The sequence below is a fragment of the Pseudorca crassidens genome, chromosome 16 (genome assembly GCF_039906515.1).
Source record: "Pseudorca crassidens isolate mPseCra1 chromosome 16, mPseCra1.hap1, whole genome shotgun sequence".
Classification (NCBI taxonomy): domain Eukaryota; kingdom Metazoa; phylum Chordata; class Mammalia; order Artiodactyla; family Delphinidae; genus Pseudorca; species Pseudorca crassidens.
In genome coordinates this window covers 31,841,679-31,858,205 of record NC_090311.1, presented here as the reverse complement: position 1 = coordinate 31,858,205, position 16,527 = coordinate 31,841,679, and the positions used below count along the sequence as shown (strand labels likewise).

The window sequence follows — 16,527 nt, the reverse complement described above, 5'->3', positions numbered from 1 at the left end:
TTGGGGTTTTGCATTTCCTTAATGGCTAATGATGTTGAAAATCTTTTCATGTGTTTGTTCCAAATATTTTAAAATACTTTTCCTTTCATTTATTCTATCTACATTAGGAAAAATTTTCCATGTTATCAAATATCCTTCAAAAATGTGATTTAAAAATATAAATAGTAGGTTTAAGAATAATAAAGAGTAGTTCCACTATAATCTCAATCCTTGTCACTAACCATCCCTTTTCTGTACTCAGCCATGTATTACCCAAAACCACACTCCCTCAGTATGGCTGTATGAAGTTTAAGAGAACTCAGTTTGACTGCAGTTCCCCAAAGGCTGGATCAAGTACATGTAGCTACTTATCCCCCAAGTCTCATTAAAGGAAAGAAGTATACAAGGAATCAAGTCATAATAGTGCTGAGAAAGGGAAAGGGGGCATTTTAAAAATAATCTCTAAGGGGAAAGGCCTTTCAAAGTCTGAACCAAAACGTGAAAGTTGAAAAAAAAAAGAAAAGAAGATTGATAAATCTCACAATATGAAAATCAATTTCTGCATGGCATGAAAGCCATAAACAAAGTCAAAAGACAAATGACAAACTGGGAAAATAATATCTACAAATCATACAAGAGAAAAGAGCCAACTTCTCAAATACAAAGATTTTCTACAAGTTATAAGACAAGTAATCAATAAATGGGCAAGAGATATAAATAGATCATAGTGAAGAAAACACGAATTGTTCAACTATACGTCAAGATACTCAACCTTACTCACAGCAAGAGAAAAATAAAACTACAATGGAATGCTATTTTTCACTTATCAGATGAGCAAAGATTAAAAGTTTGATAACCCAGTGTTGAGGAGAGTATGGGGTAACAAGCCACCTCATAGATGGATAGTGGGACTGTAAATTGGTACAACCTGATGGGAAATAAATTGGCAATACTTATTAAAAATTTAAATGCATATACCCTTTTTTTTTTTTTTTTTTTTTGCGGTACGCGGGCCTCTCACTGCTGTGGCCTCTCACGTTGTGGAGCACAGGCTCCGGACGCGCAGGCTCAGCGGCCATGGCTCACGGGCCCAGCCGCTCCGCGGCATGTGGGATCTTCCCGGACCGGGGCACGAACCCGTGTCCCCTGCATCAGCAGGCGGACTCCCAACCATTGTGCCACCAGGGAAGCCCTGCATATACCTTTTGATCTAGCAACTCTACTTCTAGGATTTATCATATAGGTTTATTTTCACATGTATGAAATGGTGCCTGAACCAGGTTATAAAATGCCACACTTGCAGTGGTTAAGAATCTGCCTGCTAATGCAGGGGACACAGGTTTGAGCCCTGGTCTGGGAAGATCCCACATGCTGTGGGGCAACTAAGCCCGTGCACCACAACTACTGAGCCCACACACCACAACTACTGAAGCCCACATGCCTAGAGCCTGTGCTCTGCAACAAGAGAAGCCACCACAATGAGAACCCCATGCACCACGATGAAGAGGAGCCCCTGCTTGCCGCAACTAGAGAAAGCCCGTGCACAGCAGCAAAGACTGAACACAGCCAAAAAAATTAAATTAAATTAAATTAAAAAAAAGGACTTCCCCGGTGGTGCAGTGGTTAAGTATCCACCTGCCAATGAAGGGAACATGGGTTTGAGCTCTGGTCTGGGAAGATCCCACATGCCACGGAGCAACTAAGCCTGTGCACCATAACTACTGAGCCTGTGTTTTAGAGCCCGCGAGCCACAACTACTGAGCCCACATGCCACAACTACTGAAGCCTGTGCACCTAGAGCCTGTGCTCCGCAACAAGAGAAGCCACTGCAATGAGAAGCCTGCGCACTGCAACGAAGACCCAATGCAGCCAAAAATAAATAAATAAATTTATTTAAAAAAATAATAAAATAAAATGCCACACTGTAACAGCAAAAGGCTGAAAACAACCTGAATGTTCGCCAATAAAACTGGCTAAATAAATTATTTATGGTTCATCCATATAATGGAATAGTATGCAACTATACCATGCAAAGAATGAGGAAGCTTATTATATACTGATATGGAATAAACTCTGAAGGTCAAGTGAAAAAGCAAAGTGCAGAGCTGTGTTTTGATATTATAGCATTTGGATTAAAAAAAAGAACATGAGTATTTTCTTGTGTGAGCATGCAATATCTCTAGAAGGAAAGAAACTAGTAACTTCGTTTGCCTCTGTGGAAGGGAAGAGTTGTCTGAGAGAGAGTTTTATTTTGTACTTTTGGAATTTTGAGCCAAGTGTATGTATTATTTATACAGAAAAATAAACAATTAAAAAGTTTAAGTGAAAGGAAATAAAATGAAACGTACAGTTGATTAAAGCCAGGAGGTAGGGGGTAGGCAAAAGGGGAAGAAGAAAGATTTCTTTATTTTACTTAGACACACACAGATTTCCCTATTTTACTTAGACTGGAATCAAGAGGTACACCTGCTGAGCACTGATGTAGTGGCCACCAGAAACAGTAAAAACAGAAACAGCTAAATGAGATTTCTTCAGGGGCAGTGGGTACTGAGGTTTTTACTTTTCATTAACACTATTCTACATGGTTTGAATTTTTACCCTGTTAATGTATTTTTACTAAACATAAATGTAAAAGTTTTATAACACAAGGAACACAATTTCAACCTCAAAGAAAGAATCTGTGCTGACCAAATATTCAAGAATGTAAGAGAACATTTGAAATATATATGAAATATATTTAGTTTATTCTTCTCCTATTATGAGTAAGGTTGATTTTGAACCAGAGGCCAATCTCTAGACTTCCTACCTTCAAATTTTTCTCTGAGTGAGGAAAGTTATGTATAAACCTAACCTGAAATAATGACTTCAAATGGGCATGATTTCTTATATTCTTTCTTTTATGACAACCACATTATCTTTCTTCTATGACAACCAAATCAACTATGGAAACAGGGCTGGTGTTAATCTTAATAGACAAAAGAGGAAAGTGAGTTTTGGTCAGAATGTGTATTTCTCTCCTTACTGAAACAATGCAGTTCCTGCTGAGGATCCTGGTCCACTCTCCCTTCTGGGCTGGGTCAGCATTACCAAAGATGGCAACGTGCTCTGGTCTGGGACTTCCATGAAGAGTCTGATGAACCTCCCGCTGCAAGTGGCTGCAGTCCATGCTTTTCAGCCTGAAATGAAACACCACGGAGGCTGGAGTCCAATGTTAACATAATAATGTAATTCATCCAAACATTAGAAATGATATCTTAAAATAAACGGAAGGAAATAATCCTTAGCAGATATAAAGGACTGTCAAAAAAAACTCTTAGTAATATTAATATTATTTAAACATTACTCCTAACTAGCATTCTCTGAACTCTGATTTCAAAATATAAAAGTTGCCACATCAACATATTCCCTACAGGCAGAGACAAATTTGTTGGAAATGATGTGGAAGCAGAGAACTACCTGAGTTTGCATCCAGATATAGCATTCACTCCAAATTGTACTTCATGTCTCTTAATAGAGCAAGTTCCATCACCCTTGCTCTGTAAGAGGGTCATCTGAGGTGGAAGGCGATGGTCAAGGAGATCATAAAAGAAAAAAAAGTAGGCAGATTGGAAAATTTATGCTTCTTATTATTTCTTTAACGCTTTTTGTACTTTATTAATATATTATTCAAGTCACAATTCTTTTTCCTCTGGCAATGAAAATATAGAGAAACAATTATTGTTTTTTCAAAAACGGATGACCACACACCAGCATATAAATATTTCATTAAAACAAACAAAATTCAGTCAGGATCCTCACCTATGGCCAGGCTAATGTAAGTTCTAAAGCCTTTGGTAGCATCAACATTTGAGATCCTAATGTATTAATGGTTTAGTAAAGGAAGTCCTCAATACCTAAAAAATGGGGGAACCTCAGAATTGGAAAATCCAAAAGATCAGTAGTTAAAGCTTTTCTCATTAGGCTGCAATAGGCCACCCAGAGACCCAAAAAAGGATACTGAGTGTCTTCTATCACCGGTTAGAGCCAGGAGTGGCTTCTCAGCAATATAGCCAGGATTCCCACTTCTAAAACCAGTAAGAGAAGCAGCTGTGCTCTGTTGAAAAGCCTGCAGAAAGAGTGAAGGAAAAGTCAATATGGAGAAAAGCATGCTCTCCCACCTTCCAGTGTGGCTTCATACCCTTCCTTTAGGCAATGCTGTAGGTTAGCTGCACTGAACAATCTGGCTTCCTTCCACAGTGCAGCATTTTGTAGAAATTGATACTTCAGCATCTTTTACTGTTTTTTATTCACTAAAATAAATCCTGAGGATCTGAACACTGATGTTCACTACATGCTACTTCTACCAAGGATTACAACTAAAGATCTATAAACGATCTATCAATCCTGTTTTTCAAAATTACTATTAATTTAGGGCTATGTTCAGTGTGGCTAAAACCAGGAGTTTAAATGTAATTTAGAAATGTATTTTAATTAAATGTAATTTAGAAATGTATTTTAATTAACTATAGATGTTCCACAGATGAACTCTGAGAGACATGGGATTCAGTTGATCACTTGTGGGCAGAGTTGAGGAGAAACTGGACTCTGCTGGGTTCAAAAAGAAAGAAAGTAGAAGAAAGCCAAAAGGTGGTGATCAAGACTGGAAACTTAGATTAAGTGGGAAATGAGTAAAACGCTGAATGCCCAGAAACATGAAAAAAGCTAGTTAAAGAATTTTTGTGGGATATTAGTTGAGTTTATGATTCAAAATGACTATTTAAAAAAGGAGTTTGGATTTGTGAGTGAAGTCCTGCTTTGCTGGGGGAACATGCTAATGAATAAGCACTGTTGAATCCTTATCACTTGAAGTTAAATTATGGAATATTAAATGTTGAGGCTTCAGTTGACAGATTGAACTAGTCCTTCATATTCTTATTCTATCTTGCATGTGTTACAGAAGCAGGGGTGCTACTTCTAACCCGATATTTCTTTCTTCTTGATCCCCTGTAGGAGAAGGGCCCTAACCCTGAAGCGAATGATGAAGTGTTGCTGGAATGAAGTGCCTGGCTCAACAGTCAGGTTGGTTTGCCCAAAACTGATGGAGACTTTCTGGATTCCAAACGTCCCATTGGTTTCTATCTCATAGATGACCTGAAATACAAAAGTAGAATCAATTAATAAAAATTATTTTGTGGGCCAATTATGTTTAGGACAGAAGATTTCCTGTCTTTAAGGGTTTTATTGTAACTGAATGAGGGAACAGAATGGTGACTGTAGTTAACAATATTGCATTATATATTTGCAAGTGGCTAAGAGAGCAGATCTTAAAAGTTTTCATCACAAGAAAATAATTTGTTAACTATGTGAGGTAATGAATGTTAACTAAACTTACTGTGATGATCATTTCACAGTATATATGTGCATCAAATCATTATGTTGTACACCTAAAACTAATACAATGTTATATGTCAATTACATCTCAATTTTAAAAAGTAACTGGATGAGAGAGACTAAAAAAGTAATCTTAAAAATGCTAAATACAAATACCATGAAAAGATAAAATTTGACTTCATATTATATCTACACATAAAAAAAGAGACTGGATGGAGCTCTTTGAAAGAGTTCATGGGAGAGGTGAGTTTACGGTAAGAACTGAAAGGGAAGAAAAATAAGTTTTGATCTTGTGCAGAGGAGGTGAGTAGAAGCACAGGCAGAGGTGAGCATGGAATGGAAACCTGGTTTGCCTGGCTCTCACAATGTCCGAGGATGAATAAAGATGGCAGCTGGAGACGGAAGTCATGAAAAAGTGAAGGTAACCTGAGATTTCTGAGCATAGTTTTTAAAATGATGCTTTCCAATAATTCTTACTTTTGTTGGTTGATTAGAAGAGACAGAATAAAGGAAAAGAAGATGACTAGTCTATTTCAGAGGTTCAGATGATACTGACTTTGTCAATAAAAGAAACTGTGGTCAGTAAAAACCATAACAGACTGCACATAGGCAAAGAAAGAGGAACTAGAAATAATTTTAATGTTCTGGATGTGAAATGCAGGAGGATGGCAGCAATGGAAACGACTGAAACATGTGGGGAGGAAGGTGATGGGCTCAGTCCTTGATGTGTTAAGTTTCAGGTAATGCACAAAAATTCACGTGGGGTTGGCCTGGTACTTAATGGAAGATGAAGCACCTCTGCTAATGCTGATCAACATACATCAGTCCAGAATCTGAGGTCAGCGTCCCTACCTGGGAAACAACATTCTGACAAGTGTTTCCAGCCAACAGAGGAGAGTCAGCCTGTGAGACAGGTGTTACAGGCACCTGGAACTAGCAAGGGAAAGAGGCAAATCAATTAAAATTGAAAGCAGCACTTTTTCTTCTAGTTACATATTATGCTGAAATGAGTATTTTTCCTTTTTGACCATCACCTTCCCCTCTCCTTCCATTGCCAGTCTACAACTTAAGTTCAAAAGTCATTCTAATTCAGCACTTCTCAAAACATATTTTTTGGAACATTACTTCTATTAGATATAAAATAAAGGTTCCATGGTCAAATAAGTTTTAGAAATACTATATCTGGCACTTCCCTCTTAGAGATTAAGAAGACCCTCTAGCATACTAAAGACTTCAAGTAGTCCATCCTAAATATAATGTTTAACTTTATTTACCCAAAGTTTCTCAAACTTACCTAATACCTTATGATTCTTATTCATATGATGCTTATTAATTATATAGAACAAAAAGAAAAACACTCTTTTAGACTCATACTTGAACAGTCTGACGCATCACAAACACATTCTCTTTCACCATTACAATCTAGAGTGAGACTGCCTCAGATGTAAAGGGACCAAATATTCTCTTTCGTTTTTCCTGATAAAAAGCATCATACCTTTGTATTCTGCAGATCACTCAAACCTCTTGGAACCTAGTATAAGAGAACAGCAAGGACATGAGTGTGCATATATCTTAACATAAAATCTCCAGGAGCTTGTGGTTTCTCATTTGGGGGAAAAAAAAATCAACATTTTTTTTCTACCTGACTCTTCCTTACACTAAAATGCCAGAAGCAGGGCTCAGCTGAGGTTGGATGGACTGTGATGCCCACCTACTCTGAGTAGAGTTCTAACAAACAGCAAAAGCAAGAAGTTTTGGTGAGATGTCACCCATCCAACCTCCCCTAGCAAATTCCACTAGCCAGAAAGGTGAGAACCTCTTATCCTATCTATCCCTACTTCTTTCATCTTTCTTCAGATGACAGGGCTTTTAGGCCCTCTGCCTTCTACATAGCTCTTGGGCATCCTGACTTCCAGTTCAGTGCTTGTGGGAAGCATGATAACTTTTTAAGTCCACAGCGGTGACAGTGGGGGGAGAGAAGGGACACCCACCTTCAAGACTGTGAAGTTATGATAAGAGGCAGCGTTGAGGGTGGGATCCAAGGTACAGCTATCTGCCAGATTCTTGAAGAAACGAGCACAGGTTGTACTTTTACTCTCCAGGAAACCTTAGAATTAAGGGAGTGGTACATGAGAAAGCCTATTTTAAACTGAACAAAAAGGCTGGCGCTTGTACTCCAGGCTCACCTGCAGGATTGCTCTCAGCACAGAGTCCCCCAGCTCCGACTCCTGCAGGTTGCCTCAGCAAGCCTATTACAGACCACTTGGGGAAGTAAGTCAGAATGGGGTCCCCAGCCTAAACAAAGTACAGCAGAAATTTATTCACAGCGAGATTGGACTGAACTCCACCAGAAAAGAATAAGCAGAAACAAGTAAACTCAATAGGTTGTTAACATGGACAATACTGCCCTCCAAAAGAGCTGACAGTGGCTTACCTAGTTGCAGGTGGGTATCTCAAAGATACCTCGTCAATTGTCAGTATGTGGGGAAAAACAAATCCAAATGATCCCTCCCGCTTCCGTAGGCTCACCCTGTAAAAAGGTGGTGGTGACTGGGTTTGGAATGTCGAAGTGAATGATTCACCTCCAAACTCTGTAGCCAGGGCCTGGAAGCTGGTTGCATTGACCTTTTGGAGCTTCTGGAAATAGGTTAATTTTGCTAAAATAATTTTAAAAAGAAAAGGGGTTTAGATAAAATAAAATCATTTTTAAGTATCTGGCATACCAAGAAACTAATCTTTAAAAATATTTTTATTGAGGCGTAAAATATACACCGTAAAGTATGCAAATGCACTCACCTTAAGCATAAACTCAAAGAAGTTTTAAACATTTATATACTTTTATTACTACCACTCAGAACATTTTCCCAGGTTCCCAATCAATATGCCATCTTCAGAGATAACAACAATTTTGATTTCTATCACCTAATAATTTATTTGTAATTTGTTAATTCAATTATTGCTTTAGTATTAAGATCTGAGATAAGAATATGACCAACGAATGCCAGTCAGTTCCATGCCTCTGATGCCAGGAATGTGTATGATTAGCAATTTGTGATGAAAATAGGAGTCTCAGTAATGCACACATTTGTCCCATACCAGAGGAGTCTCTAGTACAACAAAATGGTACTGTTTCCATAGGAAGATGGCAGAGTTGGAGACAATATTTGACTTGTCTTCTCCAAGTCTTCCAACCTCCTCTAAACTTCAACTAACCAGTCCTCATAAGGCTTCCATCTCTCAAGTATATGGATTTGTTGTATTTTATTCCTTTCACCTTATAATTTCTACATTCAAGATTTTTCAAATACACTCAAAGGGTATTTTCTCTAACAATTCTGTAATTTATATTATAGCAATGTATAAATCTATCCAAGCTCCTGCAGCCATCTCCTTACGGCACTTCAGAACCAGGAGAGAGATGTAGGTAAAAGCCTCTGACATTCTCCCCTGCCCAGAGGGTGGCCTGTAATGAACAACACTCTGCTTTACCACCCAAGTTTTCTGCTAACTTGAAAAAGGGATGTAGCAGAAAATTGGCCCATACTAGTTTCTTTCTTTCTTCATAATTACGGTCATTTGGACAGATTCAAAAGGAAATCAAGACATGTAGCACCAAAAGCTAATGAAGATGCCACATAACATAAGCTTGTCCTTTATCCTCTGTGATCACAAAGTCCTACTCATTTGACTTTTCAGCTTTCTGACGGACCACGAAATGAAGATAACTCTCAATTCTGGGGCCTTTCAGGCTACTCACTTTCTATCTGTCTCCTAGATCTTTGTTACTCAAAGTGTGGTGCACAGACTAGCAGCCCCAGCACTACCTGGGATGTTGTCAGAAATTCAGAATCTTAAGCCATCTTCCAGAACTACTGAATCAGAATGTGCATGCTAACAAGATCTCCAGGTGATCTGGGTGCATATTAGGATTGAAAAGCCTTGCTCTGGAACAGGTGATGCTAGTGCTGCTGGTCTGCAGACCACCTTCTTCCATCTCTGATCTGAAATGTTCAAATTTTAAAGCTTCCAGGCGCTGTTTAATAGTTCCTTCAGAACTCATACCCTGAAAACCACATGGAAGAAATACTTACCTCATTAAAAAATGTAGTTATTTCTATCTTTATAAATGAAAGAAAAGTTAAGCTAAAAAAGAAGGTATGTTGACGGGCTTCCCTGGTGGCGCAGTGGTTGAGAGTCCGTCTGCCCATGCAGGGTACAGGGGTTTGTGCCCCGGTCCGGGAGGATCCCACATGCCGCAGAGCAGCTGGGCCCGTGAGCCATGGCTGCTGAGCCTGCGCGTCCAGAGCCTGTGCTCCGCAATGGGAGAGGTCACAACAGTGAGAGGCCCGCGTACAAAAAAAAAAAAAAAAGGTACGTTGAGATGGAAAATATCCATCTGAATATTTTTTTCATGGCTTAAAAGAGTAAGAGAACGTTAACATTTTGTCTCTCACTGTAGTGCAGGGATATTGGTGGTAGTGATGGTAAGCAGGAATAATGCAGATAAGAAGCACAGGCTAAGGATAAATAGAATTTCTACCTAAAATTTCTACCATCATATATGGTACATTATACCCAACAGGGCTTAAAGGTATTTAGACTTAGATTGATACAATTTCAGATGTGGAAGGAAGCCCAGAGATCATCTGGTCCAATTCCATTAGGAAATTTCGATCCTAAGAGGTAAATGAGTTGCAAAAGGCCACAGAGCCATCTGGCAGAGCCAGGAGTAGATCACAGATCTCCCGATTCCTGGCCTAGGATTTTTCCCACTCCATCATGTTTTACAGCCTCTAACAATGTCTGTTACTGATGATTATTATCAGCAACTATTAAGCACCGTGGGCAAAGATATGGTCCATCCTTTCTATGCGCCGACAATTTACCTGGGGAGACACAACATTCATATAAAATGCTAACAATTCAAAGTATCATATAAGTTCTAAAGGAGTGACTCTCAGGTGTTGCTGGGGAAAGAAAGTTCAGAAACACTGGTCTGGAAACAGTATGGCATGGGAAGCAGGAGGGGATTAAAAGCAGGCAGCACCAGTTGAATGCTACTGCGATATCCCTGGAGCATTTTCATGAGGCTAGAACTAGAAAGCAACGGGAGATTTGGAAAGGATGGGAAAGCTGCAGCTTTATTTTATTAATTTATTTTTTATTTATTTTTGCTGTGTTGGGTCTTCGTTTCTGTGAGAGGGCTTTCTCTAGTTGTGGCAAGCGGGGGCCACTCTTCATCCCAGTGCACGGGTCTCTCACTATCGCGGCCTCTCTTGTTGCAGAGCACAGTCTCCAGACGCACAGACCCAGTAGTTGGGTCTCACGGGCCTAGCTGCTCTGCGGCATGTGGGATCCTCCCAGACCAGGGCTCAAACCCGTGTCTCCCGCACTAGCAGGCAGACTCTCAACCACTGCGCCACCAGGGAAGCCCTGCAGCCTTAGTTTAAAATGCAGCATTTGCCTTGCTCCCTTTACCTTCTCACAACCTGAATGGCCACAAGGCTACTGATAACTGCTTCCAAATTCAAGTCCCCTCAAACCCAAACTTGGTTGCTTTAGGAAACAAATATAGTTTTGCAGTTTATTTTCTAACAGATGAAACCAGGATGAGCTGACTTCCAGAGTGTAAGGGACATTTAAGTCTATTTTATGTGAGAACATTATCTTGCTTCTTAGACAATAAATTAAAAAAAGACATATTAGATGTACATCTTTAAAAATGTTATACTCATCACCAACAAATTTTTACGTCTATTTATTTATTTAGGCTGTGTTGGGTATTCGCTGCCTGCTTCGCTGCTGGGCTTTTCTCTAGTTGCGGCGAGCGGGGCCCACTCTTCCCTGCGGTGCACAGGCCTCTCACTGCGGTGGCCTATCCTGCTGTGGAGCACGGGCCCTAGGTGTACGGACTTCAGCAGTTGTGGCACGCAGGTTCAGTAGTTGTGGCGCACAGGCTTAGTTGCTCCACAGCATGTGGGATCTTCCCAGACCAGGGCTCGAATCTGTGTCCCCTGCATTGGCAGGCGGATTCTTAACCACCGCGCCACCCCAGAAGCCATCTAAGTCTATTTAAAAACCTTAATAACAACTACCTTTCATTTTTATTGCACTCTACAGTTATAGAGCACTTTCATATTCAGAATTAGTGATATTATTTCTCATTCTGCAGTTGAAGAAATGAGCCTGGAAATTTGTTCAAGACTGTGCAGCTGGTAAGTAAATGAACGGCTGAGACCCAAGTCAAGTGTTCTTTCCCCTATATTGTTGCCTCTTAAAATAAAAACAAGGTTGATGTAGACTCATTTGTCAAAGACATTCATTCACGTATTATTTGGTGCCTCTTATGTCAGGCACTGGGGATTCAGTGAGCCCCTTCATGGAGATTGTAGCAAGTGGGAGACATAGTCTATCTGTAATCCTCTGAGCTAAGAGGGCTGACTGAAATTAAAGTTCTGTATGGGCTTTCTGACCACAGCCAAGAGGGCAAAAGAGATTGCCAATGTTCACTAATAAGAGAAAACAGAAGGGGCAGGGGGACAGGTGGAAGGAGAGGGAGCATGATAGAGATCCAAAGGGGGAAAAAAAAGTTTAAAAAACAAAGAAAAGGAATAAACGTCAGAGACTAAGCTAACCCTCAGTAAATGTTAGGCAATAGGAATAGCCAACATATTTCTACTCACAGTTGTTCACATGGACACAAAACTGCTTAATTCCATTTGAATCCATGAAAACTCTTGAAGGAAACGGGGAATTACTTCGGAAGATAAGAGAGTTGTCTACACACACCCAACTTGAAGACCTGAGGAAACAGGAGGGAGAATAGATACATTTAGAATGAGGATTAGGTCCAAAGAAGGGTGCCCCACCGGTATCAATCAGATGCCAAAGATAGGACTCCTTGGGCAGCCACAGGACAATACGAAGATTCTATTCTATTGGCCAGCCCTGCTCTAGAGCATCAGAAGTGGAACGGCTCTCCTGGGAAAAACCAAGGTAGTTCCATTCCCAGGAGTGGAAGTGGGGATGGGAGGCACGAAGGCTAACTCTTCCTACTTCCAAATGTTACTTATTCTATTGCCCCAATCCCCTTTAGGATTCAACCTGAGCATCGCAGCTCACCTCACGCTGCCTGGAAGGCAGAAGGAGAAAACTGTCCTGGGATGGAGAAGATAGCAGTCCCTGTCGCAGCAGCAATTCATATCGCAGGCACCGGGAGTCAAGTCACAGACACAAATCGGTAAGACTATAAAAGTACAACATAAAGCAGAGCAAATGGGGTATGCATCCCCAAACTCTTCCAAGTGTTAATTCCCCTTCTTCCAACAGCCCCACTCCTTACTTTATGGGAATTCACTTTGTTCACAGAATTTGGATCTAAGTCAACAGTTTCCAACCCCGCATCCTCTCCCCTCACCTGGGAAGAGATCCACGGTCCTATTCCCAGGCGCCGAGGGAGTCACGACAGTAGGAGTCACTGTAGAGACGCCAGGCACCTCCGAGGAGGATTGAAGGGTCTCGCCCTGCGTCCTTGGCCCCAGGTCCGATTGGATGGACACTGCCCCAGACGGGGACGGAGATGGCTGAGGCCGGACGCCCTCGGGGACCATCAGGAAGAACACCTGCAGCAGCGCGAGCTGCGAGGTAAACATGCGGTAATACAGACGTCTCCACCAAAGGGTTTGAGGTGGGTTTCGGTGGTCTCTAGACGCGTCGCTAGAGAGTGGGTGGGAGGAGTCGCATGGCGTCTGACGTCATCCGTATGCGTCTGCTTATTGGCTCATGGCAATGGCCGAGCGCTCTTCAGCCAATAGAAGGAGGCGTTGTTACAGATCCTTCAGCATCTTTCAGTCTGCGCCCTCCTCCTTAGGTCAAGCGCGGCACTGTCTCCGTCGCTCGGCAACCGCCAAACTGGCAAAGGAGCCCTTGTCTCTTCTCTCCGCTGAGTGGCAGTAGGAGTTCAGCCCAATGCCCAGTGTGCACAGACTTCGCGGCCCAGAGGGCAGAGCCCTTCCTTGATAGAGGGAAGCCTCAGAGGCTGCAACTAGAATTGCGTATCTTTTTCACTCCGGATTCTAACGGTGAGAATCCTTTCTTTTTTTTTTTTAAGTATGAGCCCATTTTTAGAGAGCTCGTTTTATTTATTTAAAATTTTATTATGTATTTATTTGGCTGCATTGGCCCTAGATTGCTGCGTGGGGGCTTTCTCTAGTTGCAGCAAGCCGGGGAGCGGGGGCTACTCTTCCTTGCCATGCGTGGGCTTTTCATTGCGGTGGCTTCTCTTGTTGCGCGGCATGGGCTCTAGGCACGCGGGCTTCAGTAGTTGTGGCACACAGGCTCAGTAGTTGTGGCTCGTGGGCTCTAGATTGCAGGCCCAGTAGTTGTGGCGCCCGAGCTTAGTTACCCCGCAGCATGTGGGATCTTCCTGGACCAGGGCTCGAACCCGTGTCCCCTACATTGGCAGGCGAATTTTTTTGTTGTTTATTTTATTTTTGGCTGCGTTGTGTCTTTGTTGCTGCGCATGGGCTTTCTCTAGTTACACCGAGCGGGGGCTACTCTTCGTTGCGGTGGGCAGACTTCTCATTGCGGTGGCTTTTTTCTTGTGGTGGAGCACGGGCTCTAGGCGCCCAGGCCTCAGTAGCTTTGGCTCTCAGGCTCAGTAGTTGTGGTGCACGGGCTTAGTTGCTCCGCAGCATGTGGGATCTTCCCGGACCAGGGCTCGAACCCATGTCCCCTGCACTGGCAGGCGGATTCTTAACCACTGCGCCACCAGGGAGATCTGAGAATCCTTTTCTAAAGGATAATCTTAGGGAGGAAATCACACTGATGGTCACACTGAGAACTTCTTTAAATTTAAAAAATAGCCAAGGGACGGAGAAGAAAACTTATTTTTTGCTATTATTATAAATCGCCACTTCTTTTTTTTTCTTTTTGGCTGCCCCGCGGGGCTTGAGGGACCTTAGTTCCCCGATTCCCCGATTAGGGATCAAACCCAGACCCCTGCCACTGAGCATGCCAAGTCCTAACCACTGGACTGCCAAGGAATTCCTTAAATTGCCACTTTTTGTAGCCCTCTTTAGAAAGTTTTGTTTTTTCCCAGGAGTCGTGTGCCTCTTCTGATTCCCTAGAACAGCACTGTCCAGTAGAACTTTCTGCAGTGTGGTAAATGTTCTGTATGTACACTGTTCAGTATTGCAGCTACAGGCTATATGTGGCTACTGCGCACTTGACGTGTGGCTAATGTGACTGAGGAGCTGACTTTTAAAATTTTAATTAATTCAAAGTTAACCACACCTGACTCGTATTTAGCATATTGGATAGTACAACTCTAGGATATCAAAATCTTGTTCCTGCTAGACTCACTGTTTTTGTCAATCTGCACAGTCCTGATATCTGGATTATTTCAATTGCTTGGTTGGGGATATAAATTAAGATCTGTTAAGAGTTACCTAACATCTAATACCCTTACCAAAACCTAGCTAATACCTTCTTTTCCAAGTGAATCGCTTAGTCAGATAAATTTTAGGGCACCTGACCTTGCTCACATTCTCAGACAAGATATTGATATTCTGTTGTTTTGAAGTCAGTGGCTAAATGTATCTCTGTGTTATAAACGTTCTCAAAATCTTTTTATGTGATTGTGTGTTGGACTACTATAAGAGCTATCTATATTTGTGTTTGGGCATAAAATATTTGTCTACCTTTTTAGTAATTTCTGTAGGAAAAGGCCACGTTCATATTATTCAAATTATATGCATTTATCAGAATATAAGCTCCACAAAGCAGAGGGTTTTGTCTGTTTTGTTCACTGTTTGTATCCCCTGCCTAGAACAGTGCCTAGGGCATGTTAGATATGCATTAAATATTTTTTAAAAGATTGTTTTGTTGAACTCTTTAGATTTAGCTGCTATGAATATTTAGTGTTTATATGATTTCAGGATTGCATTTATTTATATAAAATTTCTATTGTACAACCAATTGGAGACCATTTTAGATTTCCAAGTTTGCATTTTACTCTTTAATTCTCAATCAGTGGTAAATCAATGATAAGTTATTAATGAATTTATTAGTGTTGGCAAAAGAGCCTGTTGATTGAAGTAACTTCAGAGTTGAGTGTAGGGAAATAACATTTCAAGATTACTGAGTTGCTTTTTCTTATTTTTGAATTTTAGCACTTTACATATTTTTTAAATACTCTTTTTTGTTATAGTTGAGCAAAAATATTATTTATATTTTGTTGTGATATGTTTTTGGGAATTTCTGTAATGCGGAACTCTCAGGTCTTTTGAGATATTAAAATCTGGAAGATAATTTTGAGGAATGACAATGAAACTTATTCACATGTGTCATGCAGATGCCAATTTCAACATGGGGATTGAGTCTTAAATTGAAATAGCTTAATATGATATCACCTCAGAAGCAGAGCTTTCCAAAAAAGATCATATGATACTAGCAGCTGTCTGTGTTTGGTACTAAAAGAGTTCAATATGTGCTTAGAAATTTAACCAAGAGGTTGAATCAAGATGGCAGACCAAGAACAAGTTCTAGCCTCTCCTGACTCCTCCCCTCTTTAGAAAATCTCTAAAAATTACAGGAAAGTTAGATGAATACACCCTCTCATATGCATCCATGTACATACGTTGATATTGAAAAACATGAAGGAGTGCTCTCAATGGCCCAGACATTATGACAATCTTTGAAAAAAGAAGGCCAACGGGACTGGAATATAGTTGGACAAACAAAAGTTGCATAAGCAGAGGCTTAATATAGAAGTAGGAGTGGCCCTTGGGGGTGTTCTAAGCACACAGAAAGAAGCTATTGATATCTGTAGGGCCCTTGGACAATTGAGTTATTGATTGGGGTACCACTGTAGGAAGAGTCAGATAGGTCAGCCTCTCAACCTCGCTTCCATGTGAAAGCAGTGGATCGAAGAACTTGCTCCTAAAGAAGGCAGGGACAGTCATGTAGGCACTTTTGTTAAAAAGATAGGACAGGGCCCTGGATGGCTTTTGACAACTAGGGGGAAGAGAGAGGCCCCACATCTTGAAGACTGGTATCAACTCCCTTTATCAAGCTGTACACCCAACATTCCCTCCTCCACAAATCTACCAAAAATATAGTTTTAAAAGGACATATTACTTTCAAAAGAGCAATAATAAGACTCACACCTGACTTTTT

The 16,527-nt window shown here is 41.0% G+C and overlaps 2 protein-coding genes across 5 annotated transcripts in view; one reads left to right on the top strand and one right to left on the bottom strand.

Moving 5' to 3' along the window:
* Positions 1–13,126, bottom strand: part of TCTN3 (tectonic family member 3) — a 29,243-nt gene extending 16,117 nt beyond the window's left edge. For 2 of the 4 annotated variants that reach the window (XM_067709882.1, XM_067709885.1), the window contains exons 1-12: positions 12,767–13,125; positions 12,472–12,595; positions 12,033–12,151; positions 7,879–8,006; positions 7,536–7,644; positions 7,341–7,456; positions 6,845–6,880; positions 6,202–6,282; positions 4,984–5,109; positions 3,977–4,084; positions 3,436–3,530; positions 3,002–3,155 (exon numbers count right to left, since the gene is read on the bottom strand). In XM_067709882.1, the coding sequence (XP_067565983.1) occupies positions 3,002–3,155; positions 3,436–3,530; positions 3,977–4,084; positions 4,984–5,109; positions 6,202–6,282; positions 6,845–6,880; positions 7,341–7,456; positions 7,536–7,644; positions 7,879–8,006; positions 12,033–12,151; positions 12,472–12,595; positions 12,767–13,001 (1,431 nt within the window). In that variant the 5' untranslated portion in view covers positions 13,002–13,125. Of the gene's footprint in view, positions 1–3,001; positions 3,156–3,435; positions 3,531–3,976; positions 4,085–4,983; positions 5,110–6,201; positions 6,283–6,844; positions 6,881–7,340; positions 7,457–7,535; positions 7,645–7,878; positions 8,007–12,032; positions 12,152–12,471; positions 12,596–12,766 lie in introns of all 4 variants that reach the window. The other 2 variants (XM_067709883.1, XM_067709884.1) reach the window with 2 other exon arrangements.
* Positions 13,127–13,235: 109 nt separating this feature from the next.
* Positions 13,236–16,527, top strand: part of ENTPD1 (ectonucleoside triphosphate diphosphohydrolase 1) — a 111,690-nt gene continuing 108,398 nt past the window's right edge. The window contains exon 1 of the mRNA XM_067709887.1: positions 13,236–13,430. The gene's annotated coding sequence lies outside the window, so the exon portion shown is untranslated. The remainder of the gene's footprint in view (positions 13,431–16,527) is intronic.